Source organism: Melozone crissalis, unplaced genomic scaffold, assembly GCF_028551555.1.
Source record: "Melozone crissalis strain CALT ecotype California unplaced genomic scaffold, PUWL_Pcris_2 ptg000042l_1, whole genome shotgun sequence".
Lineage (NCBI taxonomy): Eukaryota > Metazoa > Chordata > Aves > Passeriformes > Passerellidae > Melozone > Melozone crissalis.
Window position 1 is genome coordinate 54363207 of NW_026535820.1, and position 16745 is coordinate 54379951.

General features: G+C 36.6%; 1 protein-coding gene across 2 annotated transcripts in view; it reads left to right on the forward strand.

The window, feature by feature from the left end:
• The window catches only part of EXOC2 (exocyst complex component 2), a 125346-nt gene that overhangs the window by 12486 nt on the left and 96115 nt on the right, over nucleotides 1–16745 (forward strand). For both annotated transcript variants that reach the window (XM_054284963.1, XM_054284964.1), the window contains exons 2-4: nucleotides 1275–1431; nucleotides 6088–6264; nucleotides 7693–7819. In XM_054284963.1, coding sequence (XP_054140938.1) covers nucleotides 1314–1431; nucleotides 6088–6264; nucleotides 7693–7819 — 422 coding nt within the window. In that variant the 5' untranslated portion in view covers nucleotides 1275–1313. The remainder of the gene's footprint in view (nucleotides 1–1274; nucleotides 1432–6087; nucleotides 6265–7692; nucleotides 7820–16745) is intronic.

Sequence of the window (16745 nt, forward strand, 5' to 3'; positions counted from 1 at the left end):
TTGTGTCAGATCTAGATACTATCAGTGAAAAATGTGGGGAGGCTGTGTAGAAGCATGGGGTATCTTGGTACAATGAAAGTGTTTTGTATATGCAGAAGCAGCTGAAACAAGTGTGTCTTAATTCTAGTATGTCTTAACTGCAGGTACTTGGAAATTGCAGTTTTGCTGCTATTTATTGTTAGAGATGGTTTAGAGAGCTTCTTGATTTTGTGGACTTGACATTTGCAAATAAAAGTAGAAAATACATTTTGATTAAAAAAAACAATAGCTAAGAGGAGCCTTATGAAGCTTGACTTATATTCCACATATTTTTTACCAACCTGAACTTCCAAAATTGTTTACACTAAAGTGGTGTGTGTGTGTAACTGAGGTTTTGGAATGGTGGTGGTTTTTAATAAGAGTCGTAATTCAGATTATACTGATCATATATATATATATATATATACTCAGCTTCTTATAGGTGTTTATAGCTGCAGAGCTACACAAAGGAAACTGCTAATAAAAAATATGAATTTGCAATCAGTTCCATAGTAAACTAAATGTAGACCACATTACATCAGTACCATATTTGTGTTTGAGCTACAGAACTCATTAATGACACAATTAATTAAACTGGTCTGAGTTGACTCAATTTCAGGTGCAAAGGAGCACTCTTCTGGAAATGCTTCTTCAATAATTTTACGTACATTTTTTGATATGTTGATATGTTTGGGTATTGTTTGTTTTGTTGATGATCTCTGCTAGTGTAGTATTTGCAAGTCATGTTCTAATTTTCTCAGTGCATGTTAACATTGATGCTTTATACAAATAAGTGCCAAGTGCTTCCTCACATGGGACTGTCTATGTCAGTAGGTCTTATTTTGATGGAGAAGTTGTCCAAATATGTAATCATAGTCTATTACTTATCATAGATTAACAGTTCTGAACTTCCTAAGGAGTACAATAATAATTTTCAAATAGAAGTTGTCAGAATTCAAATGAGTCTGTTACATAAGTAATTTGAAGTCTGTGTCTACATATTCATTAAGCATTCAGAAAGTTTAATATTTCTCTGAATATACTTTTTCTATCAGAAACTTATATTTAACTTTTTAAAAAGTGCAAAGAAGGTATAATTTTTCTTTATTGTTTTATAACTGTGTCAAAAAAGACTTTGAGTGGTGTTCCATATTTACATTTGTATTTCCCTACAATTTGAGAAGAACAGGTTAAAATTATTTTAATAATTTTTATATAATTAATGGAGTTTCAATTTATTGTTTCTTGATAAACAGATAAAAGCAGCTCAGATTCAGATGAACTGAAAATTCATCATGTCTCGAGCACGGCAGCCCCCACTGGTAACCGGTATCTCTCCCAATGAAGGCATTGCGTGGACAAAAGTGACAATTAGAGGAGAAAATTTGGGAACTGGACCTACAGACCTCCTAGGTAAGTTGAAAAATCACCCTTTTGGTATGGCAGAAGGTAACATTTTGGATATGATTAGAGATTAATTTTTTGCATGATAGAATCTGTGTTGAATGCTCTTTACACTAATATGCACTTGAATTCATAAATTCAGAGATACTACCCAATGTGTAACCAACCAGACTGACTCTGGCTTTTTACATGAACCCTTAATCTGAGACAGCATCCTGTGCTGAACATGAAATGCTTTTTGCAGTGTACTAGAAGAGGATAGATGTAATGAGATGCTCTTTTGTTACTTGCTCAGGAACTGAGAATTTCCTTTTTGAAATGTCAGAAGTGTTTTCAGTATATTCAGAAAGTCATTGGGGATTTTCTCCCATATTTGCCCTAAACCAAAACATTGCTATGCCTTGAGTTAAAGTCAGTTTGTATATCTGCAGCAGTTATGATAAAGCAGGTTCAGTGATTTAGCTACACAATATGTGAAGAACCCTTTTCATTACTGTTTTGATTTTTAACATGGTAATTTCATCAGAATCATCGTAGCTCCTGTGCTGGAGGAGGGGAAAAGATCTTTTCACTGATTCTCCTGGTCACAGACCTTGTTCATTACTGCTCTCTTGCTTCCTTTTCAGGCTGAAATGTCTTAGCTTATTTAATTTTTCTGCATGTATCCTTGGCCTTTCTTCTTGCTGTTCAGTGAATCTCTTTTATTTTCACTGCCAGTCGTGGGTGTCACATCTTGGTTGTGTGCACTGTTCAGGATGTGAATGCCCTGTGGCATAACGCTGTACTTTCACTTTTGTTTTGTGTTTCGGCCGTAGAGTTCTGTTTTCTGTGTAACTCCTACTGAGAATCAAGCTAATGTTTTTGTTGTTCTGCCTACTATAGTTCCATGATTAAATGCATGAGGATTAGTAGTCAGTTTGAGGGTGCCATCTATGAATTTAAAGTTTTGCCTCCGTGCATCTTGTCGTTGTTCAGTGAATTTCAGCCGTTGTGTTATAATATCTACATTATAGTGCATCACTCAGTCTAGTAAGTTCTGGCTTGCATTTTTCTGGGATTTATGGTCTTCATGCTCTGAATAAAAGAAAATCATCAGCAAACTTTATAACCTCTTTATCTTGTCACGTATAAGTGTACTGAACACAAGTGATCTTGGCATATACCATGTGGAACTTTGCTCAGTCAAATCACATCTTATACTGTAACCCTGTTTCTATGTTGCTGAGCTATTTATCCAGTAGAGGTTTGTATCCTATAGCTGCATCATTTTTTTAAGCCTTTCAAGAAAGACTCAGTAAAGGTTCCTGGAAATCCAAGTTAACTATAACTACTGGAATTTCCCTTATTTTTTTTGTAAGTCATACATATGTGTACTTCAGTAGTCATGTTAGAGGCAATTTGTCTAATTTGTTGTGGAATCACGACTCCTCTGAAGGCCATTGGAATTTTGTTTGGCTTTGCTGGAAAAAATATTTCGCTTCATGGCTGTAAACCAAAGTTCACAAATTCCATTCATGGCCACCACAATGAGCTTTATGGCCAAGCATAAGCTACTGCATTTTTCACTCCATTTCAGTTTGCTGTCTCTCACCAGAAGAAATAGTATTTTCCTGAGCTGCTAGGTGAGGTTGCGGTACACCATAGAATTCATATTGAGAAATCCTCAAGTAATTGATGATGTTAGGGGTGAGTATATTTCTGTGTATTTGTGTGGCTGATGTGCTTCAATAGCCTCGTTAGTTCATTGGTATGATCCTCTTAGAAATGATCAGTGCTATGTTCTTGGAAGGAAGATGTGTCCTGAGCTGTACCTCGGTATTACAGCTGACCAGCTGCTGATAGTTCTTCTTATATTTCTTTCAGAGTAATATTTGTAACACGCAGCTGCTAATAATTTTATGCTTTGAGGTAAAAATAAATAAGGCATTGCCTTGTTTTCTCCTTAGCTCAGTTGTCAGCTTTCTCCAGTAAGTGACTAAGGCCCCAGATGGGTAAAGATTTCTTTTAATGGTTAAATTAGTCGTGTAGAAATTCCCTATTACTGAATGAAAGTACTTGGAAAAGTGAGGCTTTGTAGGCATGGGAGTTAAGCAAGTTTGAGTGAGGTCTTTATAAAGTTTAAAAAGTTTGAGATGCATTAGTGTAAAATAAAAAGCAAGAAACTTTTTTTCTGTATATAAACACAGTATCACATTATAGAAGAACATTTTTTGGTGTCTTTTAAGAGAGAACCTTATAGTAATCTCTTTGTATCTTTGAAAGCAAATGAACTTTTTATTTGTAACTCTGTAGCTCATGGTACAAAATGTTGGATCCAGGAGGAACCTGTAACATATGTGTTTTCATGGTTTAACTTGTCTTTTAAGACATTTGTAGCTGTATTTTTCAGACTTTGTAAAATTGTCCATATATGAGCTTAAATAAAATCAGAAAGTCTCCATAAGAGTATTACTTATGGCTATTTATAGAAAGGCATATAAAAGCTAGAAGCTGAGAATGATGTTCTCAGAGATCTTTATACCATGCAATGGATTCAAATTAAGTTTTACTTAAAGGGGAGTTTCCTATTTCTGGAGAAAGAAATGTGGTAACTGTGCTATCAAAACTTTTCCCCCAACATGCCTTTATTTGTTTTAGAAATTGTGTTGTGCCATTACTGTTTCATATGGTATATAAAATCTTGATAGAGACTTAAGTTCCTTTTGCATTTTTAAGATATAGGCAAAGGCCATTTCCTACCATTTCAAAAGTATTGGACCTTGTATCTTGATGTCTTGAGAGCTTTTGGAACCTCTGATGAGTAGACAATAATTGATACAAGGATCTTGAAACAGTTACTATAGCTTAGTTCTGGATTTTAAAGTATTGTTCAATTGAACCATAAATTCAGAAAATACAGGGTGAAAACATCTTTATAAATTGTTTGGGCAAAGTATTTCAGTTAGTGTTAGTTCCTATCACAGTCTTTTTTCCTTTAGAGAAGATGCAAGCATAAAACTGTAAGAGATGTAATAATATAACAATATAGCATAAGGTTATATTATTGCATGTATGTAATATGCATTCTAATATATGGGGATTTTTCTTTCTCCCATGAAACTAAAACCTGATTAAAATTTTATGAGTAAATAAGCAAAATATTTTTTAAGCCTTTCTGTTTGTATATCGTATTTCATCCCACTCCCCACATTTTATTCAGAAAGAATATTTAAGAAGCAAATCTACTGTCCTTTCTCAAGTAAAATTAATTTCAGTTGTAATAAGTTTCAGTGCCTTGCCATTTTTTTCATTTTTGGATTTCATTTCCAAAATAGTTTTTGGCAGGGAGTAATGCATTTTTATGTCTGACAGCCATGAAAACTGCCAAATTTCTCTGCTGTGTCATGTCAGAGACTTAAATTGTGAGACAAAATAAGTGTGAAGCTTTGGTACTAAGCCACATATGCTGACCTTTTTCTGTCTCTAAGTATTTTCTAAATTGGTCAGAGCTTTCTAGAAATTAAAAACAAAAGTCAAGCCAGCAGGGGAGGAACTGCTCTGCCTGACTAAATTATACTCCAGTACAGCCAACACACTAGTACAGCCTTGTTCTTTTGGACACAAGGCAAAATGTTTCTGGCTAAGGGTGTTATTTAAGAAGAACCTAATGAAGTTGTTCTTCAAATTGATACTAGGGCAGTTAGGATCTTGCCAGTTTTCCAGGACAGCAGAACTCCAGCTATGAATATGGAAATTGTTCTACATCTGAGAAAATAATCCATCTATTCCAGCATCCAGGGTCCTGATCTGACCAGAACCAATCAGTTGGTTGTGATCAGTTCATGATTGATTTGATTGATCAGACCGATTTGATGTGAAATCTCAGGAGGCCTTGGACCTTAGATTAAGGTGCACCTTGGCTCTTAAGTCATGAGAGGTGTTCTTGAGCACTGAAGCTTGTCAGTCTCTTCCTATGAGAAAAGACCTCCTTGTATTTCATAGTTTGTCATCCTTCTTGTGAGAAAGTGTAGAATAGGGGATAGATGAGCATTACATGATTATTCTTTTATATAACAAGGACAGTTTATTAATCAGAATCAGTCTTGCATTGTGGATTTTTTATAGAAGAGGTTGGGATGGAATATTTGTCAATTAATACTACTTCAGCCAAAACAGCCTTCTGCATCCACTGAAGTACTGCTAAACAAATAAGGTTGAAGGAACATTGTTCATTGTAAATATTTTACAGAGAGTCTTTTTTTTTTTCTGTGCAAAGTCATATAGACTGAACTTGTGAAAAGTTTGCTGTGTGCAGCTTTTAAGGGAAGTTTCACAGAAATGCAATACTTAACAGCAGTTCTCCAGTGTCTTGCAGACTGAAAATCTATTGTTCTATGTGAAGTAAAAGTTGCAGTAGCCCAAAAGTGGTGGAAGAGATTAAATAAGTTTCAAACTGCACTGCTTGTATCTCATGAATTGTCACTGGGACAAAAGACCTGAAGTCACCTAGGAAACATCTGAAAAATGTATTTGTGTTTTCTTGACTGTAATTGACTGTAGGGGACTGGTGAAGGATTATATATTTATGTAAAACACATGTAGCATCATAAATGAATTTGCATTGCAGAATTTCAAAAGATACTTCTATTAATAGAATTATGTTTCTTTTTTTTTTCTTCTTCCCAGGTTTAACAATCTGTGGGCACAACTGTCTCCTCACTGCAGAATGGATGTCTGCAAGTAAAATTGTGTGTCGAGTTGGACAAGCTAAAAATGACAAGGGAGACATCATTGTTACTACAAAGTCTGGTGGCAGAGGAACTTCAACTGTTTCCTTCAAACTTCTTAAACCTGAAAAAATAGGTACATTTCTTGTTCAAATCCACATCTATTTTCTTTGCTAAGAAAATATATGACTGAATGCCTTTGTATAAAATGTATGTTTGAAATGGATACACCTCAGGACAATTTTCAGTTGTTTAGAAAATGCAGAGTATATAAATGAAATATCCATATATATATATATAGAGAGAGAGAGAGAGATAGAAACTCAGAGTATAGGTAAAATTATTCTTTTCTCAATATCTTGATAAAATCTGCAGCGATGAAGGATCTTTATCCTTTTCTTTATGGAATAGTTCTAAACTTCTGAAATTTTAGAAAACTTAATAACAGATCTAGTAATTACTCCTAAGTGTAGTAGATAAATACAAAGTCTGGACCAGCTCATGAGCTTTAAACCTAAATCCTGAGCTGACAGTTAATCCTTTAAAGAAAGTTGAGTCATCAGTGACATTTCTTATTTGTAATTCAAACCATCCTGCAAGACAAGGTCTTATTTCTCATGAGATGCTTAACCATTGAAATTATTTTGCCAAGCGGTCTAGGACCTCTGCTTAACCTAGAATCCAGTCTAAATACCCTGTGGATTGAAAATGTTTCTCTCAGAACCCCTCATTGATGAGCTGGTTATCTTTCCTAACACAAGAGTTCCCACAAGAACTGTTTTAGGCTCTTATTCTCAGCCCTTCAGTGACTGTTAAATAACATGTGATTTCTCCCAAGCTGCACTAATATCTTAATAATAGAAAGGTGAAATGTATAAGTGCAAATGTTACGCAGTGGAGCTTTTGGTGATGTGAGAGAAGAATTCATATTTGAAAATGTGGGGTTGGAGTAATTTCTGGTGTTGCATCTGATAGGTATGTTAAAGGAGGGCAAGGCCAAGGGTATGGCTGGCTCCATTTTCAGCTGAGATTCCAGGACATATTGTGCCTCACCTTTATGCATTGGCTGTGCTAAGGCACTGGAAGCAAAGTCAGTTCTGTGTCCTTGAAGTCATTTATCTTGGCATGTGGCCAAAGTTCAGTTACCTTTTGGATAGCAAATGGGACAGAAAAAGAATCTTCCCTAAAATATGCAAATGAGAAGACTTTCAGTTAATTGCTCTTTGGAAAGTAGCAGATAACAAGGTTTGGACAGAAACCAAAATACTTGCAGGAATGAAAATACTAGTACTTTGTGGTCAGGAAAAAGCTTCTAATGTACGTGAAACTGTGCGCTCTGCAAAAGGATAATGTTTGATGCCCAGCCATGAATACCTTTTCAGCAGCTATAATAAAATAATTTAGCATAATTGCATCCAGGTTGTTTTGCCATGTATCTTTCAATATATTACCTAGGCATGCATTTTATATTTATCAGGATTTTTCAAATTAATTCAGTATGTTAGAAGTTGATGGTGCTGGACTGCCCTTGTTGTTTTAAGGATCTGTGCTTTGTTTTCTCTAGGTATCTTGGATCAGTCTGCTGTCTGGGTGGATGAAATGAACTATTATGACATGCGCACTGACAGGAACAAAGGGATTCCCCCCTTGTCCTTACGTCCAGCTAATCCGCTCGGTATTGAGATAGACAAGTGAGTACCAAATGCCTTTAATCCACTTCTTTAGTGCTTTTCTCTCTATGTGTCTTTGTGAATTCCAGGGAAGTTTAATGGTCTGCAGGGCAGGGAAAGATTTAAAAACACATACATCTATTAGCTGCTAGTATTCTATTCAGTACTCTGAGTTGTTAGTGGAAGTTGTATCCTACTTGATAATCCTCTATTTTGGATCATCAATTAGAACTGTAGATAATCTAAAAGCCTAATATATTGAACCTCAGTGATGTTTAGATTTTGAGGATTGGTAAATAACCTAAGGCTTCAGATTTATTCATTGTAGTTATGGAATACCTACTGTTGCATTTGAGTTTCATGGGGCTTTTAAGGATATTAGATTGCTATCTGTTGCTAAAATTGCACTGTAAAATGTGATTTATTATACCACATCAGCTAGTTTATTTTATTGAAATACTAATATTGTTTTCCAGCACACAGTCTTCTTTACTTTAGTTCTTAAGTATGGTGGAATTTATGACATTTTTGTCTGAAATAGTAACTTTATAGCGAATGATAAAGGGAATTAGGGGTCTTTAAATGGGACACCCTTCAAACCATCCCAACTCTTAGAAATAGCATCAGGAATACTTTTCTCAATCAAGATGCCAGCTCTACCAAACAAAAGGCTATTTAAAATTAAATTATTACTAAGGTCTCATCTGCTGAATACTTTTGTTTGTGAGGGGGAGTGCATTGGAAAAAAGTCTGCAGTGTCCATTGTTACCTTGTTCTGATGAGAAAGCTGCACTTTCCCAAAATCCATATGGGATTTCTAGCAGACCCACACCACCTTCCAGCCTCTGGCTGTGCATTTCTTTCCTAGTTTGAATATATATTTTTCTTTCTTTTCAAAGTCCTAACCCAATTTTTTTTAATAAACTGGAGATTTTATCTCTTAAAGTATTTTTCTTTAGCCTTTGGTGTAACTTCTGACAGGTAATTCTTTCATGTTCCTCAGTTTTCCAAACCCTGACAAAATTTGGACCATCATACTATGGACAGTATTCCAATGTGTTACTAGGAGATTTTCTGTCACTCTTCCACTCTTCCTCACCTTTTTGTAAATTAAAAACCCCATAACAATCCTTTTAACCACTGTGCTACACAGCAGCTAGCAGTGAGTGCTTTGTTAACTGATTCTCTTGAGTCGCTACTTATGGTTAAGACATTATCCATATGATAGATTAAGAATTATCATATAGAAACTTAAACTGCATTAGTTTAGGATTTGCTTAATTTAGAGTTGTCTATTTGGATGTTTGTTCAATAGAAAACCAATCATGTTATATTTTAAATGTTTTTTCCTGAAAACATTAGAAAATCTATTACTGAAACCTAAAGTTTCATTTGAAAAGAAATAAATGAGAAACATAGATACAGCTAGGAAGTAATCTTTCATTGAGGGAGAGAATTAGGAAATATTTGGGCAAGCATATCAAGCCTAGTTCATTGTTCTTGATCTCCCAGGTTCATTGCAGGAGAAGCAGGAAGATTATGGCAAGCACCAGTTTGAGAGACCTATCACTGAGCAGTAAAACAAGTAGTTGTGTGGAGGAATTGAGGGGCTGCATTGTGCAGAGGGGAAAGAGAGGAAAAGCCTGCTCTGCCCTCGTGCTATGGTTGACAGCACAGTTCTGACTATAGATGAACGTTCTGGGTTTAATTAAAGAATGCCTTCTCAATGGAAAATCTTCCATAATTTTCTTGATAAATTAGAGCAGTGTGAGGTTTATTTCTATAAAATAAACTTTAATACCATGTAGTTTAGCTGAACTCACATTTGCAAATGGAATAAATGAGTATTGAGAAGTTGTACAAGGTAGTGAAAAAAGGCAATTATAAACTAAGAAAGAGAGTGAATAAGCAAAAAATTTGCAATAGCCATTACTAGATACAGGAATGTTTGTCACTACAAGTGATAAAAGCTATTAGGATGCTTTAAAATAAAAGACGTCCTGATATGATCCTAATAATACTGTTGTGTATGCAGAAAGGCTCTGCAACATTATGGATCTCTCTTTTATTCAGACCTTTGGTTTCTTTAAATGTTTTCTTCAAACATGTGCAAATTGATACGTATTTTAATTTTGTAGCTGAAGCATTTGACAGTGGTCTGACTTGTTGGGATTTACAACCCTTGCAGCCTGATGGCTGAGAAGGAAGGGAAAGGAGTGCCTTGTGTTGATTATGCAAATAGTGGTAAACAAAAGAAACATTAATTGAGAAGCTCAGGGAGAAAAGCAGTGAAAAACAGATGTGATAAAATGGAATAGGAATTAAATATATAGTAGTACATTAAAGAGAAGGCAGAGGAAGGTGATTAGACTACAAACTGCAAGAGAAAAAGGCTCTCCCTGTAGAAAGTGATTATCAGGCATTAGCAAATGATACAGAAAAGACAAGCTGCAGCATGGGAATGTTTTAGGGGTTTTTTGGAGTGATTTTGTTGTTTTGTTTTGTTTTTTTATATGGGTTATGCTTAGCTTTAAAAGTTCCTTTTGTGGCTTTTTAAAACATTTTTATAGCACTTTGTCCAATTAAAATCTGTTTTAAAATTCAAAAGTTTTAACCATTTTGGTTAACCATTTTGAACCATTTTTGAACCATTCAGGTGGATGCTTTCAAGGTGCTGCAAATGAGACCTTGAAATAAGAGAAAAAAGACCTTGCATGTAATGAAAAGAAGAGCTTCAGTACAGCAGTTTGCTAAATTATTAGGCATGGACAGGGACAAAAAAATTATTCAGACTCAGCAGACAGAATATTGGAGTTTAATTGGGAGTGACAGAGATTTAGGTGAACAAAAGGTTTGAAGTATGAATTAAGGGAAATCTGTAATAGTGGGTCTTTCTATTAATAATTAGAATACTGCCTATGGGTGTATTGTAGGAATAACATATATACATACTCAGAATATGCACTGGAATTGTCCGTTCATATTCAAATTCAAATGTTGCAAGGATGCAAAAAAGACAGCAATGTCTTTTTATAGTCATCCTCCTGGCTGTTCTTTTACTTAATCAAGATATTTTAAATGTTATATATGCAGTCAAGATATTTTAACTCCACAGGTATACATAATGTTCAGGCCATCATCTTTCAGCCTGCAGGTTCAAGAAGTAGTAAATATATGTAATTGCTGCCTGATAAGTCCTTCACATTTTCCAAGTGTTAATTGGAGTTCCTGTGTCATGTAACTAAGAATCTCACTTGCTAATAAATAAAATCAAGTATATTGTAGTGAAACTTGAACTTGCTGGTCCATGTGTTTTGGTGACCCTTGAAGTCACAAATGTATTTGCACAAGAGTTTTTGCACACTTTTGTTCTCCTCCCTTCCTAAAAGTTGTTCATTCATCTTCTAAAACACAGAGCTGATTCAGTCAGATAAGGGATTTTTGGCATTGATGTAACTTAGTGTCTGTTGTGTGTATGCTGTGAGATAGTTGATTCCCACCAGAAAATAGGTATTTAAAATACTTAATCTTTGAATTCTGCTTTTTAATATTTAGTAGGGGGTTTAGTGTCCTATCACTACCTTTGCACACACTTTCAGTTCAGAGCAGGTCTGTGCCACCTTCCTCCCCAGGGAGTATTCCTGGCTGTGGTGTTATGCACATATAGCCAGGAATCCTTACAGAAACATTGAATCATAGAATAGAATCACAGAATTGTTACAGTTGAAGAAAATTCTCAAAGTCATTGAGTCTAACTTTTGACCAGTCCCCATCTTGTCAACTGAACTATATCCCCAAGTGCCACGTGCAGCCATTTCTTGAGCACCTCCAGGAGCAGTGACTCTATCACCTCCCCTGGGCAACCCATCCCAATGCCTGATGATCCTTTCAGGAAGAAAATCTTCCTGATGTTCAACCTGAACCTCATCTAACACAGCCTGAGGCTGTGTCCTTTTGTCCTGTCGCTGGTTGCTTGGGTGAAAAGACCATCTCCCACCTGGCTACACACCCTCCTTCCAGACAGCTGTAGAGAGTCATAGGGTCACCCCTGAGCCTCCTTTTCTCCAGACTAAATGCCCCCAGCTCCCTCAGCTGTGTCTCACAAAAGTTACTCTCTAGACCCTTCACCAGCTCCGTTGCCCTTCTTTGTATGTACTCCACCATCTCAATCTTCTTGAGTTGAGGAGCCCAGAACTGGACCCAGCACTCAAGGTGTGGCCTCACCAGGGCCGAGTTGTCGTGGTTTGACATTGGCTCAATGCCAGTGCCCCCATGAAAATACTCTCTCCCTGGTGGTCTAGTGGTTAGGATGCAGCGCTCCCACTGCATCCCAGAAATCCCATTTCCTGTCAAACCACCACACGAGTACAGGGGGACAGTCACTGCCCTGGTCCTGCTGGCCACACAAGTGCTGACACAGGCCAGGATGCCCTTGGCCTTCTTGCCCATATGGGCACACACTGGCTCATGTCCAGCTGCTCTCAGCCAGCACCCCCAAGTTCTTTTCTGCCAGGCTGCTTTACAGCCACTCTGCCCCCAGCCGGTAGCTGCCTGGGGTTGTGACACAAGCAAGATTCAGCCTGGTTGAGCCTCATACTGCTGGCTTCAGCCTATCAATCCAGCCTGTCCAGATCCCTCTGCAGAGTCTCCCTACCCTCCAGCAGATCAATACTCTTACCCAGCTTCTTGTCATGTGCAAACTTTATTTAGAGTACACTCGGTCCCATTGTCCCGATAATTGATAAAGATACTGAACCAGACTGGCCCCAGTACTAACCCTTGGGGAATCCCAGTAGTGAACATCCAACAGCTGGAGGTAACTCCATTCACCACCACTCTCTAGGCATGGCCATCCAGTTTTTAATCCAGCAAAGAGTACACCTGTCCAAGCATTGGGTTGCCAGCTTCTCCAGGAGAAGTCTTAAACAGGTTGCAGAAAGAAAAACAAGTGTGCAGAGTAGCTGTCTCAGTATGAGAAATATGGAACTTGGTGTGAAAATTCTGACCTTAGCAGCAATGTGGCAGTACTTTATTGGTTTTAACAATTTAGAGCTGTTACAAAAGCAGGTTGGTAGCACAAGGTCATTCAGAATTTTGTGTGGTTCTGGGAGAGACTATGTCTCTTAGACACCGGTTAAATATGTTGATGGAAAATTTGGATCTACGTGATATTTGTGAATGAATTGCTTGTTCTGATGTACCACATACTTCGTCCTCCTGCACAACAAGTCCTTGTTTAACCAAGGGTTCCCTGACTCCTCTTACTACTCTGTCAGACTAAGGAAATTAATTCTCTGCAAAACAGTAACATCAGTCAGACCTAGTGGTGGTTAGAAAATTTTTGAATAATGTTTGTTGTTTTGCATGTAGCAGAGGTCACTCTGGTGGATCCATCTCGTACATGAAAGCAAAGGCTGACATGCTAAGTACATTCCACATACTTCTGTATCCACCCACTCAATACAGATGCTTCCCTCTTCCCACGCCAGCTTCCAAAACAGTTCATTTGGGAGAAGGAAACAGATGATCTTACGCTGCCACCTAATGGTAAACGTCAGCTTGCTACCACGAGATAGGAAAATACTTTCTGGAGGCCGAGATGTTTATTTTTAAATGGCTTGTATGGAAATGCAGTAAATTTCATCATTGAATGTGATGGGCGTGTGGAAACTTGATCACAGAGATGCATGCAAAAAAATTCTGAAAGCTGCAAAAGAGAGTTGCAGTATAGTCCTGGCTTTATGATATTAAAAAATAAAGTAGCACTTACTGCTTGTTAGGTTGATGCATCAGCTGCAGCACACAGCCTATAATCTCTTTGTAGATTTCTCATACCACATTCTGCCAGTTCTAAAATACAGTTGCTACTTTGTTTTCATATTTCTAATGAACTCAATGCTACTAGGAAGGAATTGCCAGAGTGCACCCTTGCCTTGTTGCCATTGGAGAGACCTTTGTTAGCACCTTCTGATTTGTCGTGTTTAGTCTACACCAGTGTCCCTTATGCTGATCTTTTTGCATGCATTATTAACACAGTGCAGCTGGTACAAAGCCAGCTTCAAGGAGTCTGACTGGTACCAGACAGTGGGGGGAGTGTACAGCAGCTCTAGCTGGAGCTTATTTATGCTGGTTGCTATTCAGAATCTGTGTTTATTTAAAGTTGCTCCTTTTGACCTTTTAGAAACTCCTGTGGAACTGAGCTTCAAGTTAGCTTTTGGTGTCTATATCTTGCTTTGGGATGCACCTTTAATCTGCAAATATGGTCAAAAATGCTGAAATTATGACTATAAGATTCTGAAGTTCTGGGAGCAAAACAAATTTTACAGAAAAATTACTGCTTACTAAACTGCATTCATTGTCAGACTTTGTTAATTGGTATCTGTTGCATCCTGTTGCTCATATTTGATTGTGACTGCTTCGAGGCTGTGATTACCCATGGAGATTTCCAACTAATCTCTGGAGAATATAAATGCTGTATATGGACACAAGTTCTGTAGATTTGTAAGAGCCCGTGTATCCTTTACTGTGAAATTATGTTTATTGCTATTAGTCTATACAGAACCTGAAGTTTGGAGTAGTGCAAGGAGGGACTTCTCTTGATGGGCACTTGTGGCACAAGTGTATTGAACGCTGTTTTAAATCCAAAGTAAATGTGCATGACCTTTACATGGAAGCAAGGACCACTACATCTAATGTTGTATGACTTTATTAACTACACTCAACGTGTGTTTGAGGGAAGTGAAAGTGTATCGTGGCTTGTAACCAAATGTATTTTTATTATACTTCTCATTAATATAACCACTATGTGAAGTCTCAAATTCTTTTGTATTTAAAATTGTTGCTGAAGCATTTATAAGACTATTCTAAAACGTTAACTATAGGTCTAGTATCAGATCTAGTTCTATTCTAGGTAAAATAGCGTGCCAAGCAGAAAATACTAGTGTACAAATCCAGTATGTGTACCTTTGCTGAAATTTTAAAGGTAGTGTAATACTTAGGGTTGTCATGGGTAGTAAGCTTCACTCTTCCTTTTCTGAAGTTTTCTGGATTCAATTTGTGGTTCCCAGTATCTTTTACAATGATCACTTTTTCATTAAGTGATTCTTGTATAATGAGCAAATCAACAGAGAAATTATTTACAGTTTAATTGCATGCCATGATCTAAGCTTTTGCTACCGGTTCATCTTCACCCTGTAATGTTGGAAAGAATAAACCAGAAATACTTTCTCAAGTCACAAATGGGCTTGTTTATAAGTAAACGGTAAGCAAGTTTTCATGAGAAAAACTTCCAAAACCTGACTTATTTAATTTACTAATGGAAGTTTGTGAAACAAACTTGTGTGTATGTGGAGTCAGTCTCCTTTTAGATGCATCTGGCCAGACATTCTAGAAATACAGTTGTTTTCAGTTTGAGCATTTTAGTGTGCACTTCATTTTGAAGACAGCTGTAGCAAGTCTGTATGTAGCAAGCTGTAGCATATCTGTTAGTAAGAAAACCACTGGTAAAATGTATGATAAAAATAAGAGTACTAAACCATACAGTATAACGTATTGCTAACATACCTCACACATTCACGATTATGTTTCTAGTCTGTTGTGACTATGTCTAAAATATGTCTGCACAGATAAAAGCATTGTTAGTTTATGGTTCTACACAAGTACATCTGCTGGAAAAAAAAACCCTCCTAATAACTTTTCAAGGCAGCCAAACATCAAATTGAAAAAAAATTCCTTCATTTGTGTCCCTCTGTCTGTAGACAAGATTCATTTGCAGTAATTCATTACAAGTCTATCTTGCTCTCTCTCTCTCTATATATATATTAAAAAATAGTTTCATTTTTCCCCCTAGGAATTGCATAGCTCATGCATAAGCCTAAATTGTCATGCATATCCCTTACAAACCTGCAGTTATGAGTAGCATTTGGTATTGGTATGTTTTAGTGTGTGTGCTTTTTGTGTTACGTATCTCTTTTGGGTTTGGAGAACATACATGGAAATTCTGAAAATATGAGCGAAATTCCACTTCTGTATCAATTGCATTCACTTAAATAGTGCTTGCACAGAATGTCCAAGTCTCTCCCGAAAACTCATATTTGTTTTCTTGGTTTTGTTTTTTTGCATTAAAAATGCAGCTGTCTACAAAGAAGTCACCATGTGTGGATTGAATATAAGTCCTTTTTTGTACAGTTGTACTATGTATTGCATGTGAAGTACTGTCCTTCAAGTTCATGTTCCTACTGGGCATTTTTTACTAATTGGAGGGTAAAATAAAGTATCTTAAATTGTCTTCAAATTAAGAATAAATTGAAACTTTCTTCTTACATCCATCAGCATTTTCTGCTTACTGTCATTCATGAAATTTAAGGTCATTTAAAATCCTGAATTTCGCTACTTATGCCTTAAAGTTTTATTGTAACACCATCACTTTTTCATTGAACACAGGCAAATGTTGGGACCCTCATTTTTTCTTGCTGCAGTTGTTTCTCGCACTATTTTCCTTGTATCTCGACTTTTCATATCTGTCATCACTTTTCCTTGAATCTCATTTGATTTTTTTCTGGTTTTTAAAAAGTATTGTTTCATACCCCTGCTGTAATCAGGTGCTACTGATGAAAGACTTCTGTGCCATGTCATTGTGTACGTAGGTCCTTTGTACCTGCTTGTGCTAATGGCCATTTAGATATGAAAAAAAACCTCTAGGAAACAACTCCTCTCTATATAATTGTACTTTTTAATGTGCCTGCGTTTAGATTTGTTTCACTTAATCTGCTGTTTGCTTTTTGTAATAAAAACAGCTTTAACTATCTTGAAACATGTTTAGATTACAGAAAAAAAACCTAAAACTAAGACATCACTGCTTTTGTGTCCATTTAAATGGCTTTCCCTGTGTGTTAAATGTAATTTTTATAACTGACTCTGGATTGCTACTCCCACCCAAGTTTGCTCT